The sequence below is a fragment of the Equus asinus genome, chromosome 3, assembly GCF_041296235.1.
Source record: "Equus asinus isolate D_3611 breed Donkey chromosome 3, EquAss-T2T_v2, whole genome shotgun sequence".
Lineage (NCBI taxonomy): Eukaryota > Metazoa > Chordata > Mammalia > Perissodactyla > Equidae > Equus > Equus asinus.
The window spans coordinates 51074175-51089572 of record NC_091792.1 but is presented as its reverse complement, the minus strand read 5'-3'; the positions used below and the strand labels follow the sequence as shown (position 1 = coordinate 51089572).

Sequence of the window (15398 nt, the reverse complement as noted above, 5' to 3'; positions counted from 1 at the left end):
TCTAGTCCTATAACTAGTCCCATCACGTATGAAAACATATTATAAGCGCAGTAATTAAAACTGTTCTGTTTGATGCATGAGGCAAGACAAATCAATGGAACAGAAAAAAAAACTTGAATAAAACCAGGTGAACACAGAAACTTAGTATATGATAAAGGCAGCATTTCAAATGAGTGGAGACAGGTAGATTAGTTGATAAAAGATGTTGGGACAACTGGCTAGTCATTAAAAAAACAAAACCCCGTTTTACTTCTCATATCAAAAGAAAGTCCAAATGTTTTTGATACGAATATAAAAAATAAAACTGTACAAGGACTAGAAAAATTCATATTTTTAAAACGCAATTTTGTTATAGGGGTGAGACCTGGCAGACTCCACCCTAATCAAGTGATCAAGGTTAACATAACCAGAAATAATCATAATAGCCTCAATCTAATCATAAGAAAACACCAAACCTCAAATTCAGAAACATTCTTCAAAATACCTGACCAAGTACTCTTCAAAAGAATCAAGGGCATGAAAGACAAGGAAAGACAAAGGAACTGTCACAGATCAAAAGAGGCTAACAAAATATGACAACGAAATGCAATGTGAGACCCTGAAACAGAATAAAGACATTAACGGAAAAACTGGTAAAATATGCATGAAATCTGTAATTTAGTTCATGGTAATACACTAATTCTAATTTTTTTTTTCCTTTTTTCTCCCAAAGCCCCCCAGGTACATAGTTGTGTATTTTTAGTTGTGGGTCCTTCTAGTTGTGGCATGTGGGATACCACCTCAGCATGGCTTGATGAGCAGTGCCATGTCCATGCCCAGGATCTGAACTGGCGAAACCCTGGGCCACCGAAGCAGAGCACGCAAACTTAACCACTCGGCCCGCCGGCCCCAAATTTCTTAGTTTTGATAATTGTAGCACAGTTATGTAGGATGTTAATCTTAGGGAAAGAATATATCAGAACTCGTACTATCTTTGCAACTCTTCTGTAAGTGTAACATTATTTCAACATAAAAACTTTTTAAAAAACATACGTATGGGCATACACACATACAAATAATTTTGGAGTAAGGCTTTTCTACATAAGAAACAAATTCTTAAGTCAAAAAATAAAATTCTGATATACAGAACTTCATAAAAAGGTAAAATTTTCACATGGCAAAAATAACACAAGTAAAATCAAAAGATAAAAGATTAATACAAATAAATATTCACACCACATTATGACAGACAAAAAGGCTACTTTCCTTAACATATATCTATCAAATCAATAAAACACTGTAATAAAAAATGGCAAAAATCAGGAAGCAACAATTCAGAAAGATGTCTGACTTTCTTCATAATAAAAGAAGTACAAAAGTAAGATGAGATAACACTTTTCACCTACCAGATTGGCAAAACCCAATCTGGTTACAAAGTGCTGTCGGGAATGTACGGAAACTGGTACCTTCATATTTTACTGTTAGTGAAAGTAATAACTGGTGTACCCCCTTAGGATACCCTTTGAATCAATAATTCTAGTTCCAGACTTTCATCTCACTAAAATATATTAGCATCTGTACACAATGGTGTATGTACAAGAAATTCATTGTAGCATTGTTTAAAACATAATATTAAAAACTAGTTAAAATTATACTACATTCAGACCTCCCCCAAAAATATCAGACAGCTCTTAAAAAATGAAGTAACTCTATGCTGATATGTAACAATCTCCAAGATGTATTGTTACGGCACTACTGTGATAGAAATGTTCCATTGCACGTAGAACTCATTTTGCTAAGGGAGCTATGAATTATGGATTCAAGTTTGAGTCCCAGGTAGAATCCTCAGAGTCTGCACCTGCCTTTTCTGATTGCAAATAAGGTCTGTTTCAACAAATGTTTGTAAAACGGATGCCTGGAAGAAGGCAACTTCAGCTTATAGCTAAGTCAGGACTCTCCTAGAAGTAAAGGTCCCAACTTAAAGAGTTCTTTCTCAACACTTCTGCAAAGGTAACAAAGAAAATATCCAGCAAATCGCTAGCTACTCCACCTTCTACTAGAGAATCCGAAAGATACCTAAAGATGAAGACAGAGTAGGTAGCCCCATCAATGTCTTGTGAGTTTATGAGGTTCCTGAATCATTATTTAACCACATAGCTATTTTAATCAAAGCTTTTCCAATAAAGATTCTTCTAACTAATAAAATAAGACCTGAGAGAGAAGCTCCCAATGATCCAGCAACAAGCAACTGACAATACAGCATCATGCTTACCTGCTCTGCATCTCCTGGAAGGCAATTCTGCTACTTGGTGCCAACGCTCCTCTTTAAAGTCATAGCATTCCACACTTCGGATAGCCTTCGGTGCCTGGCCTCCAACCACCACCATCAACTGGAAGGGCAGAAATGTAAGCACTTGAACAAACAACTATTGCACAGTCAGGAATTTAAAATGTGTTACAAAGACATTGATGTGAAGAGTGTTAGGATGAAGATGGGAGGGTGAATTGGGGAAACAACCACCTAATCAACATTTAATAAACATCAACAAAGGGGGCACATGTTAGAACTACAATTCTATTATCTAGCACATTTAGTCCAAAATAAGGATTTCAGAAACTAAAATAAGTTTCTGATCCTTCAAGCAAAAGCAGTATTTAAGCCAAAAAACAGCAGGCAGTCAGCACTGGCAAGGCTGCAGTATGTCAAGGGCTTGCTATAAACTGGATCCTGGCTCTGTAATGACCAGGGACTGGATCTCCACAATCTAGGAGAGCAGATAGAAGTGAAATTTATGTTAGTGGGGAGGTGAGGTGAAAAGGACAGAAAGGTATTAAAAGAACGATGGAAGAAGAGGAAAAAAAATCCTATTGAAAAAGGAGGAGTAATTGAATTGCAGTTCACAAGAAAGCACAGATTCCTGGATCTCAAGTAAAGAGACCTCCCTTGATGCCCCACAAATAAAACAACCTAATAGGACAGATAATGGAGATACTAGAAATCATAATGAATAAATGCACAATAGTCTAGTGTGGAGAATAAATGAGGTCTACAAATTTCTTCAACTCAACTCAATCTGACAATTATTTACTAAGTGTCTATCATCTATATTTATCCAGAACTGTGCTACGTGTTACACATAAGAAATATAAGACAAGGTCTCTACCCCCCAAGAGCTTATAGATCTCACTAAAGAGAAAAGACTCGTGAAGTAATTCAAGAACAATACACAATTACATATGACCAAAAAGCTATATGATTAGTGTAGACATTAACTGCTACTGCTGATCAGAAAATGGAACGTTGCCGTAATTTAGTGAAAGCTCCCTGGAGGGGGTGGAACCTTGAGAGAGAGATGGAATTTAGCAGTCAATGTGTTTATCTTTTCCTGAGTACAAACAGGCAGTCTTTGGCGACAGTGAAAACACACTCATCAATCAGAAGAACATAAAAGTTAACAATGTCATGTATGGAAAATGGTAAAGAATGGCAAGGTCCTTGGGGAAAAGATGAGATGATGATAGAATAACAGGTGTTCAAAGGAAAGAAAAAATCAAAACAGAAGATGGAATGACTCACAAACAGAAAAAGGGGAGGTTTGCAACCTTGACTGAGTAATGACCTACCTGTACTTGGAACTATCGAAAGATGAGTACACACAAAGAAAGCATGATTGTGAATCAGAGCAAACCAAGTTTCCAACAAGAAGTCTATTTTAGTAATTTATTAACTGGAGAGTAGAAGTAACTTTAAAGGTCGTAAAAAGAAGACTGAACATAGACTGTTGATGATTTTATTTCAGATCTGCTATTCTTCTAGTGTTAAACGCAAATAAAGAAAAGGAAGAACAAACAAAGAAAATATGCAATACCCTCCTCTCCTATCACCAAAGGAAAACAAAGGGGCTGAGGGCAAGGTTGTAAAACCACAGAGGTGGAATAGACAGTAAGATCAACCCTGTATCTAGGGATTTATATAGGATCTATCTGTGTTTAAACTTCTAAACTCTGCTTGGCAGTTAGACAACACTTGAAAGGGCTTGCTTGGTTAACATCTCTGATGAAGATCAATTAAAAAGAAAAAACTCTGAAGGGAATACTTTTCAAAAAACCGTCAAGAAACAAGACTGGTTTATTAGATTTCATGATTTCCATGCAATAGTTCACTTTTGCACATCAAAATAAGGATGGAGGGAAAACATGCCACTGAGCACAGAGAATGGTAGGAATAGCTGTCCTTTACTCACCCAAGAGAAGTAAAACAGGGTGAGGATTTGGGACTCCAGGAATCAGAGATAACGAGGACAAGAAAGAATGTTTGATGGGAAGACAAGGGATATTTGGATGAGATCGAGAGACTGTGCTATTATCGTGAAAAGAGGTGCTCTTGACTCTGACACCCCAGTTATTTGTAAAAGACACCTGACCTCATTTGAGAAACATCATTCTAATTATTATCATTCTAATGGAAAGGAACAGTAAACTGGGAAGACCTTTTGAATGGAAAAGTTAAATGTGACATATTTAAGGAAGGCAAAGGATAGGAGTTAAACTAATTCAAGTGACCATCCTGAAATGTAGGTCAACTAAACTTTGTTCTTTCCTTTTCTTCACTTTTAAAATATTAGTTAAAAAACTGCCTCCTGAAAAGTCAAGTTTTATAATTTTCCAATTGGAAATCTCAATAGATAGCCTGGGTAAAATATAGAAAAATATATACACAGAAATAATATGACAGCACTTGTAAAAATACAGATTCCAAAGAGAAAAAGAAGCTAACAATAGAGTACAGGAGCAAAATATACATGGCATTATGATGTCCAAATCCAAAAGCGCCTTGCACAATCCCAACTGTTTACTGAAGATGCAAAACTAATGTTTGAGTTATAAAAAGAATCATACATGCAAATTGGTATGAGTCCACAGAATCAGAGCCTAATATAAAAAGTACTAAGTCACTGTCTTGGTAGAAATGGTATCAAAACCTTACAGTACTCTCCTCAGCACTACTACCACATTTTGTCTTATTTGACTTATCATTCCTTTGAAAAAACACATCATTACCATGAAATATGTAAGCATGAAAAATTTATCTTTGCCTCATTCTTGCCTACAGACCTAGAATTAATCTTGACTATAACCACTCTAAAATGACAAATAGTGCTGTTGAAAGAGCATCCAACCCAAGCACCTTTTCAAAAATATGTGCAGATAGATAAACTTTGAGAAAGGATCATGCAAACACAAAGTCAAAGCAACAGTGTAGCTCACTGCGGTCTGCCATGTGTGCTGCCTCTCCTCCCTAGCCTCCTAGATAGAGCAGAAGAAAGAACCTTCATGGATCAGCATGCACATCACAAAAGAAAGGCTAAAGAATTTAGAAATCCACAACTTAAGAAAGTTGGAAGGGCCATTCCAAAGCCACAATCAGAGAAGCCCAGAAACAATGTCAACTGAACAGATGATCACAACTCTACAAAAGCAAATAAAATACTTGACAGGATTTTACCAATAACTCCAAAGAAGGTTTTCAAAAGTGACACGTTTATTCCAGAAATTAGAAGAGAATTCGTTTTCACTCTAAAGGTCTCTGCAACAGAGCTAAAGATGCCAGAAGAGGGAATACACAGGTTAAGAAGAGATCTTTTACAAAGATGAAATGTCTAAAAAGTATTAAAGATAAAACTATCTAGAAGGAAGTTAGAAAGACTAGCATAAAAAGAAATGCAGTTTAAATGAGCTAAGACTATGAACCCTTTTTATAAATCTATTTTTTTGTAAAAACAAAAACCGACACCAAATAATATGGACAAATATGAAGTAATGAAGACTTATAAAGATGGCTACTTATAAAAGCAGGTAAAAGGGTATTTGGAAAATGTAAACATTTATAAAATCAGCAGACCCAGATGGCATGCATACTAAGGTGTTAAGGGAACTAGCTAATGTACTTACTGAGCCACTTACAATTATTTTTGAAAAATCTTGGAGAACTGAGGAGAGATCAGAAAATTTAAAAAAGGCAAATACCAATTTTCAAAACAGGATAGGAAGTGAATGCCTTGTAAATATCTTTTAAGTGATAATAATTCTCAATAAAAATTTAGAATATTTTGAGAAAAGCATTCGAACTTCTAGAAGCCAACAAAATGATGAGTAACACGCAGAGAGATGTTAAAAAAAATCATGCCAAATTTGAATCTGTCTGATCCTGAATCTCATTGGACATTATATGCCAAATTACTTATTTTTGGCTTAGATAATAAGCATAATCATATGGACTGAAATTTTCTACTAATGGATAATGTCAGTGAGTGGGTATTTCTTATGAAGTGTCACCAGGAAGAGTGTTGAGGTCCATTCTAAATTAAAATATTTACTAATGATCTAGAAAAACAGGAGTAAATAGCACACTGGCAAAATCCACAGTTAGTTCTAAATTGAGAACTGTTGTTAACACTGGGCAAAACGGAAAAACAATATCAATATAGATTTGAAGCAATTAAAAATGTAGATTCCAAAAATAAAACTTGAAAAGACACTAAGTAAAAGCATTAAAATGAAAAAATTGAAAAGACATAATTTAACGGAAAGGATAGAGTAATAACTAAAGACGACATAAGAGAACAATGGATAACAGATTCTTATTTCTTAATCCATCATTGCCCCAAACACACACAAGAGCTAAAAATAAATGAGCAAATAAAGGCATTTTATTATGGATCATTCTGATCAGACCATACACAAAATGGTGCTTAAAGTGTTGGTCTTTTAATACCATAAAGACGCAAATGGAGCAGAAAGGCACTACAAACAGAGGGACAGAAATGAGGGGTTATTCCGTAAGAAAAATTAAAATAAGTAAAACATGAATGGCTTCAACTAAAAAGTCAAAGATAGAAAATGAACTTTCACACAGGAAAATATGAACACTGGAGATCTGGGAAGACATATGGAAATCTACACTGAAATGGCTACAGACGATGTGTGGGTGAACCACCAAATAGTGTTCAACAGGGCAGAGGGAGGAACTGAACTGAACAAGCTCTTTACCATCCTTAGTTCTACTATGTAATTCTGTGAAACTACTCAGTTTTCAGTTATTATCTAAACACGTAGCTCACACAGAAATCTTTCCATCTAGTCTGACTTTCTTTTCTACCATAACTAGAGCTAATAAAGCTCAGAAGGGACAAAAACCAGTTGCCTTCTGTTTCAGAAGAGCGACATCATGCAGTTTATAAAGATTAAACGAACCAAACAATCCCCACCCTCCAAAGACAAAATCAATACAGAAGTTAAATTACATACACTACAATGAATTCCTAGGCACATTTTCTGTTGCAGGGAAACTAAAACAATAAAGCACGGAAATTCATATGAGTAAAAATATTAACGGCCTCACTAAAGGCCTTTCAGATGAGGTAATAACAAGTATGAACAATAGATCCTACTTTGGGAAGGTTCATTGGTGTCCTCAGTCGGGTCCGGACACTCTTCATTAATACACGCTGCTCTGTTGGCAGCAAATGATACTTCATAGCTTCAATGAGGTAATCTTTGCAAGCACTGCTGTTCTTGACCAATGCTTCCTCTTCAACCCTCTGGAAGAAGAAACCAGACACACCCCATGAGGGGACAACTATTTCATTATAAAACTGACAAAGAAACAGAAGTAAAGAAGAGGCAAAAAAACAGTAACTATCCTCTTTCCGTCTGAAAGTTACAGAGGAAAGTTTGTAAATATCACTAAGAGAAAAACAAATGAAATCAAAAAATGCTCAAGTATCTGGTCTGCAGAGAAAAACATACAGAAGTAATAAAGAGAACTGCAATGAAAATTACATATGTCAATGTCAGCAATAGAATAATCCTTAGGCAATATTATATTCACCTATTTCTTATCTTTAAACATCAAGCCAAATAGTAAGAAAACCAAGAAAAAAATTTTAGATGATGAGTCCTTCAGGTGGGGCAGGCAATACTAATAAATTAAAGATCTTTTTCAAACACAAGGCGGCAAATATCCAGAAAAGGGACTCCAAATACCTTGCAAAAATGTGCCTACAGCACAAATAAGTCTTGTCCATGCTATCCCTGACCTCAAATGCAGGACAAGATTTTTCTGTTCATTTTCTTAACAGAAGAGTACCAAATATTACACAGATCACAACAAATAATGAGGCTTTGAAAAATCCTAAAATGCTCAAATCTAATCTCTTAATAAAGAAATGTTTCCTTAGATGGTTTCAATTATAAAAATGTTGAAATGGGGGTTGGCCTGGTGGCATAGTGGTTACGTTTGCGTGCTCCACTTCAACAGCCCAGGGTTTGTGGGTTCAGATCCTGGGCACAGACCTACACACTGCTCATCAAGTCATGCTGTGGCAGCATCTCGTGTCCAAAACAGAGGAAGACTGGCACAGGCGTTAGCTCAGGGACAATCTTCCTCAAGGAAAAAGAGGAAGATTGGCAAGAGATACTCAGGGCCAACCTTCCTCAACATAAATAAATAAATATATTGAAATGTTCCTAGTAGGATGCTAATAATAAAAAAAGTAAATTTAAAATTGTTCAGAGACTAGTAAAGATCAATTAGTTCCTATTTATTTCAAATAACCTGGTTTCCATGAGCTTAGAAATAAAGATAGAAACCAAATGCATGCCACTGTGAAATTATGAAATAAAATGAAACAGTGTTTAGATGGGATGTCGAAATTCCATTTCTGCAGGGCAATCCAAAGAGTCTATGAAAATGAAAGCAAAGATGCAGAGCAGTGACGCAGAGCCCCAGGTGCATTTACTCACATGGACTTACATGACCACAAGTACCGCCTCGATAAGCTCTAGTACCTGCTTACCCAAATCAGAAAGAGGAGGCAGCAAATTTCTAAGAATGGCGAGTGGCCTGAGAGAGAGCAGCTGCCAAGGACTGTAGGTGCGTCTACCGCCCTCTGTCCTGCACCCCATGGATCAGTGTTTTGTAGCTCTCATCACTTCATACTGGGGATCCACATGCCTCCAGCCTAGTGACACAGTGCTCCATGCACTCATGTGTTCTGCATATGCTCTTACCTGAACTAAATATTCCCGAGGAAGCAAAGGTAACCGGACATGTTCCATTAGCCGAGCCATAAATTCTTGCCTTATATCCTTGTCATGGTTCACCCAAGCTATTACTGCTTCAAATACCTTACAGGAAATATGGGGAAATGAAAAATAAGTAATGAGTTATGCACCAAGGGATCTAAATAAAATATGATAAGACTATATTTCATACACCACTCTTGCTAAGACACCTAAGTTTAACCCATGGCTCAAAGTTTTTCAAAATCTTGACTTGCGATGTACTTAAAAAGCCCTTCATGCTATTTTTTTTTTCTTTTTTCCCATCTGGTATTTGGTAAGTACTTTTCTCCCAGCTTTATTGAGATACAATTGACAGATAACATTGTGTAAGTTTAAGGTGTTGATTTGATATATTTACATATTGCAAAATGATTACCATCGTTATCTTTGGCTAACACCTCCATCAGGTCACATAATTACCCTTTCTTTTTTGTGGTGAGAACATTTAGGATATACTCTCTTAGCTACTTTCAAGTACACAATACAGTATTGTTAACTTGTACATGATCCCCAGAACTTACTTGTCTCACGACTGGAAGTTTGCACACTTTGACCAACATACCCCATTTCCCCCACCCCCCCAACCCCTTGTAACTACCACTCCACTCTGTTATTGTGAGTTTGGCTTATTTAGATTCCATATATAATTGATATTATACAGTATTTATCTTTCTTTGTCTGACATTTCACTTAGCATAATGTCCTTAAGCTCCATCTATGTTGTCACAAAGGGCAGTATTTCCTTCTTTTTCATGGTTGAGTAATATTCCATTGTATAAATATACCACATCTTTATCCATTCATTCATCCACTGACAGCCACTAGGTTGTTTCCAAATCTTGGCTGTTATGACTAATGCTGCAATGAACATGGGAGTACAGATATCTCTATGAGATCCTGTTTTCATTTCTTTAGATATATACCCAGAAGTGGGATTGCTGGATCATATGGTAGTTCTACTTTTAATTTCATAAGTACTTTTCATTTGGTATTTATTAAACATTTTACCAAGTACATTATCTAATCTTTTTGAACTTGAGTGGTAGCTGTGACAATCTGATGATATATGATCTAATTTACTCTTGATAACCTTTCCAAATCAAATGTGGTTCTACTTACCTAGATTTAAATATCAAGTCCATTTGGAATAAAGCACCCAAAATAATAAAACAAAGTGATATTCTGGGATGAAAATCATGTACCCTTACAAACAATTCATTCTTGGCTTTTTCTTTTGGTTTACAAGCGAATGCTGGATCATATGTTTCTAAATCAAGGGTCCATAGAATAAATTAACTCTTTTTTCACAATAGTAGAATATATTAAAATGTAATATTTTGAATTTTTTAAAAAACGAAATAATAAGGGCATTACAACTTACAATATGTACATATCCATCAGAAAGCTAATGTGAAGACTGTATTTGACTACATAATATCCTTCCAGACTCATGAATACATAACCCAATAATTTTTAAAGAATTTGCAGAAAATGTTTGATGATATGTAAATACATTATTGGAAGCAAAAAGTAGGTTATTCTGATGCAGGAATAGAGCAAGAAACTAAAAATAATCTACATTATAATTAACACGTCTCTTTAATTCATTCTGTCAACCAGTATTTACCAACTACCTCTATGTGCCAGGTGCTAGAGATAAAAAGGATCCTGTCAACTCTATCTAATATTTTTCAGCTCTATCTTCTCTTGTCCCCTGCTTCTACCATCTTACATCAGCTCCTGTTGCTCACTGGGTGACTTCAACATCCTCCTATCTGACCCTCATCACACTTTTGGTCCATGCTACATACCACCGTGACTGCCAGTCTCCAAAGATGGTCCCCTAATTAACCACATCTGCCCGTATGCACACCTTCTGAAGTAACCTCCCACAGGGAATCTAAGCTGGCCCTGTGTAACCAACAGAATGTGGTGGATGTAGTGCTGTGTGACTTCTGAAGCTGGGTCATACAAAGCCTTTCAGCTTTCACTCTGGTCTCTTAAAATGTTCATTTGAGGGAAGCCAGATGTCATGTAAGAAGTCTTATTACTTGAGATCACCACGCTATGGAGAAACCCAAGCTAGCCACAGAGAGGAAGAGGAAAGGAGGATGGGGAAGAGGGAAGAGGGAGAAAGAGATACGAACCAAGACCCAGCCCAGGGGCCAGACAAGACAGTGAGTGAGCCATCTTGGATATTCCAGACACAGAAGACGCCATGTGCAGAAGGCCTGAAGCATCAGATACGTGGCTCCAGCAGAACCATACCAGCTATCTCCAGCCACTCCAGCTACCCTAGCTGAAGCCCCAAAGATTGTAGAGCAGAGACAAGCTGTCCCTATATGCCTGCAAGAATTCTGCCCCCAGAACTGTGAGCACAATAAAATGGTTATTATTTTATGTCACTACATTTTGGGGTGGCTTGTTAGGCAGGAGAAAACCAGAGTAGCCTTCACGACATTTCTAAAATGCAGATATTATCATGGCATTCTTCCACCATTTAAAATTCTTTAGAGGCTCTTTTATCATTAGGATAAAGTGAATTTTCTGTAATATGGCTGAGATATTTTATTATGTCATCTTCCTATCTTATCCCCTACCACTCAGCCAAACATATTCTAAACTCTAATCATACTGAACGAACTGAATGCTATTATTTTTTCACTGCTCTTTACATTTGTGTATTCTGTCCCTCTACCTGGAATGCCCTTCCCATTCCCACTCACCACTATTTCCCTGGCAAACTTCATACTCATTTTTAAAAACTTGGGTCACATATCTGAGCTGAGCTGAACTGAACTCCCATCCCCATCCCATCCCAGGAAAGATTAAACGCTCCTACAGTACCTTTGATAGCTTTCTGTCTTCATTTATTACAATCCCGCTGGTTGTCCTGCTAGTCTATGAGTAAAGAATTCTATTTTGTTAATCTTCTCATATCTAGGACTCCACGGCAGTGTCTGGTACATGGTAGGCACTCAATACATGTCTATTAAACATGAATAGTAATGCCTTCCTCTCTATATTTCAAGAGTGCTAAGATTGTATATCTCACAGCCACTTTTCATGTATTTTTTCATATGGTAGATATTAGTGTAAATGTGTCTTTTTACTCTTAGGTGGAATGAATATCCTTGGGGAATAGACTGGGAGTTTAAACAACTTTAAATGCAAAGCACACAAAGGAAAAACTCAAGTTTTACTTCCTCAAAATGCAGCGTGTTCACGAGCTTTTGTGCTCTGATTCCCATGGGCTACAAAACCTACCCAAAGGAAAACGCACTAAGAGAAGATTCTCCCTCCAACTACATGAAAAGGGTAGGTGGCTGACAAGGGCAACCCAAGATGTGGAGAGACAGAAGGCTACGACCAGCTGCAGCACTCACAGTGCTCTGGGAGGGAGGGAGGAAGCATTGGCAGGGGTGGGGTGTAAGCAGCAGGGGACCAACCTAAAAGAAGAGGACAATCAAGGATGTTCAGTCTGGAACCAGCTACACGTTGCCACCCTGGCTGACTTCTTTCAATTCACACGATGATGAAAATACTTTGGTTTGAAAAATATTGCATTGAGATTACAATTCTTATAGGCATCTAGCTGTGGGAAGAAACCCAGTTCCCAAAGGCACTTGTTTCAGACAGTTTAATGTGTATCAGCTCTTGCTGTGGGGATTAAGTACAAAACTCTATAACAATTTAGGGGACCTCCTAAGGAGTGAAAAAACAGTAAGTTACATAAACAATCAATAAGTCAACTAGCTGAGTTTCTTAACTTCCAGATCAAAGATCACTGCTTATCACTACACATATGGGGTCACAAAGTTACAAACCAAAGTGAAATAAAAAAGGAAAAATACAACATCACTATACACTGGGAAAAGAAAAATACACTTACCTTCTCTTCTGAGGAAATGGTAAGTTTGTCGCTTGAGATTAAGCTGCACACTTGTTCAATGCCGAGGTTGAGAAATTCTTCACTTAGTACGACATCTGCAAAATGTTGTTCTGTTTGGAGGTTAAAAAGAAAATCCATTAATACCAACTGCTGCCGAGACCAGCTAGGCAGCCAGCTGAAGGGGCGGACGGAATGAATATACAGAACACGTCTATATAATAGACACAACACACTCTATATTATTTAATGGGACAAGGGACCATCAGCCTCTAGGACTGAGGTGACATCCCTCTGATCGCCACGTATTTATTTGCAAGCCAAGAAGTACAAGCATAGCAGGAATTCATGCCAGCAGGAATATGCAAGTCAAAGCTCAGCAGTTCTAGTCTTCCCCCCTTCAATGTACCCTGGTCCTACACAAGGCCATTCTCTGAGGGAGTATCCTGGGAACAATCTGGCAAGTTATGTAGACGGCGTTCCGTTCCTGCAAGGGCCCAGCGTTTTTAAGCCCCTTGCCTTCATGTTTGATAAGATACTACCTTCCGGCCTTTGATTCCAAAGCACAAACAATCTAACACAGTAATTTATGAGAATCAGCAAGTTGCATATTTCTCAGTCACCCATTTTGTAATTTGTTCTTGCTAAGCTTAAAGTCTTGCAATAATGTTGCTATGCTCTCCTGCAACAACCAACATTCCATTATCATAGTTTCAAACTGCTTAAAAAAGAAGGGGTTTTTTGGAAGCTAACCTAAGAATGAGAAAACCAACTGTACTTCTCAAGGCAAGAACTAACAAGACAAACCCAAACAAACTCACCTGGGGAAGAGGTCTGCTGCACCTGAGTGCAAAGCACAAACACAGGCAGCAAGGCTGCCTCACTGTACACTCAGTTGAATCCCGTCTGTTTTACGTGGTGGTATTTTAGAGTTAAGCATCTATTCTTTACATGGTGATAAGACTACTGGCATTTAAATTTGTAAAACCTTTTGATTACATAAATGAGATAAATTACACGGTGTTATATAGTCACACACTTGAATGTATTATGTAAAACACGACAGGGCTCCAGAACATAATGGAGTAAGGAGGGAGACTTGCTTTATTTGAAAATGAAAGACTAAACTAAATAAACAGATCTTAAAGGCTGGTCAGTCTGAATATACGACTATCATTAAAAAAAACACAATTGGTTTATGATATAGATAGTTCTGAATTCTATGTAAAAGTTTATTTGAGGATCAAATTACACAATTTTATAACCTTAATCCCCTTCCAGAAACTAGTAAAATTAGTAATTCTTAAAATGCTAAAAAAAATTTTTGATTTCACAAATATACTCACTCCATCAAAGGGGGGAAAAGCTATTAGTATAATCAATGACTTTAGAACTTAAAAAAAATTTTAATCATTTACAAAGTAATCTTTCCTACAAATCCAGCTCTTGTTTATAAAGTGTGAGCTCACAAGGAAATACGGTGCTTTGGGCTTTGCAGTCAGACATACTGGGCTTTGTCATGTGCTAGCCTGTAAAACCTTAGGGAAGTTATGTAATTTCTCTAAGCCTTGGTCTCCTCATCTGTAAAATGTGAATAATAAAAACACTTCACCTAATAAACTGTTTGTGAGGATTAAATAAACTAATGGTTTATAAAGCACCTAGAACTGTGTGTGCTAGAGAGTAAGGAGTAAATAATTTAGCTTTTACTGTATTGTGATCCCTAAGTTCTAAAGTAAAAATTTGCCAGGAAATCTAGGCATTTCCTAGGTCTTTAACCATATATATATAGTTAAATTAAATTAACCACATATATATGTTTGTGTGTGTGAGGAAGATTACATCTGTGCCAGTCTTCCTCTATTTTGTATGTGGGATGCCTCCACAGCATGAGTGATGAGTGGAGTAGGTCTGCACCGCAGATCCGAACCTGCAAACCTAGGCCACCAAAGCAGAGTGCACAGAACTTTAACTGTTCAGCCATGGGGCCGGCCCCTACAATTAATCACATTTTAGCAGCATTTTTTTTTAAAGGTTTTCCTAAGGTGAAATAAAGGATTCATTTCAAATATGTTTCAACATAACATACAAAAGAATAGTTGGCTTGCCTTTCAGAAATACTTGAAAAATAAAATCTGCATTTACATAAGCCCTAAGAATAACTATTCACTTCACAAAAGGTTCATCACAAGATGACTTTAAAAATAATAAGCAGCTCTAGGCTAATTATAAATGATTAGATTTACAAAAATCCCACTGACACACAATTTTTTGAAACTCAAAGTGTTGGTCAAGGAATGTATTACACTGAAATAAATATGAAAATGAGGATGAAAATGAAAAATAATTAAAAGGACAAAAAAATCAATGGAACATAACAGAGAGCCCCAAAATAGACCCACAC

General features: G+C 36.8%; 1 protein-coding gene across 3 annotated transcripts in view; it reads right to left on the bottom strand.

Annotated features, from left to right (window-relative positions):
* The window catches only part of KLHL2 (kelch like family member 2), a 107522-nt gene that overhangs the window by 10965 nt on the left and 81159 nt on the right, over positions 1-15398 (bottom strand). For all 3 annotated transcript variants that reach the window (XM_044767005.2, XM_044767006.2, XM_070505028.1), the window contains 4 exons: positions 12998-13107; positions 9052-9168; positions 7431-7580; positions 2252-2369 (listed from right to left, as the gene is read on the bottom strand). In XM_044767005.2, coding sequence (XP_044622940.1) covers positions 2252-2369; positions 7431-7580; positions 9052-9168; positions 12998-13107 — 495 coding nt within the window. The remainder of the gene's footprint in view (positions 1-2251; positions 2370-7430; positions 7581-9051; positions 9169-12997; positions 13108-15398) is intronic.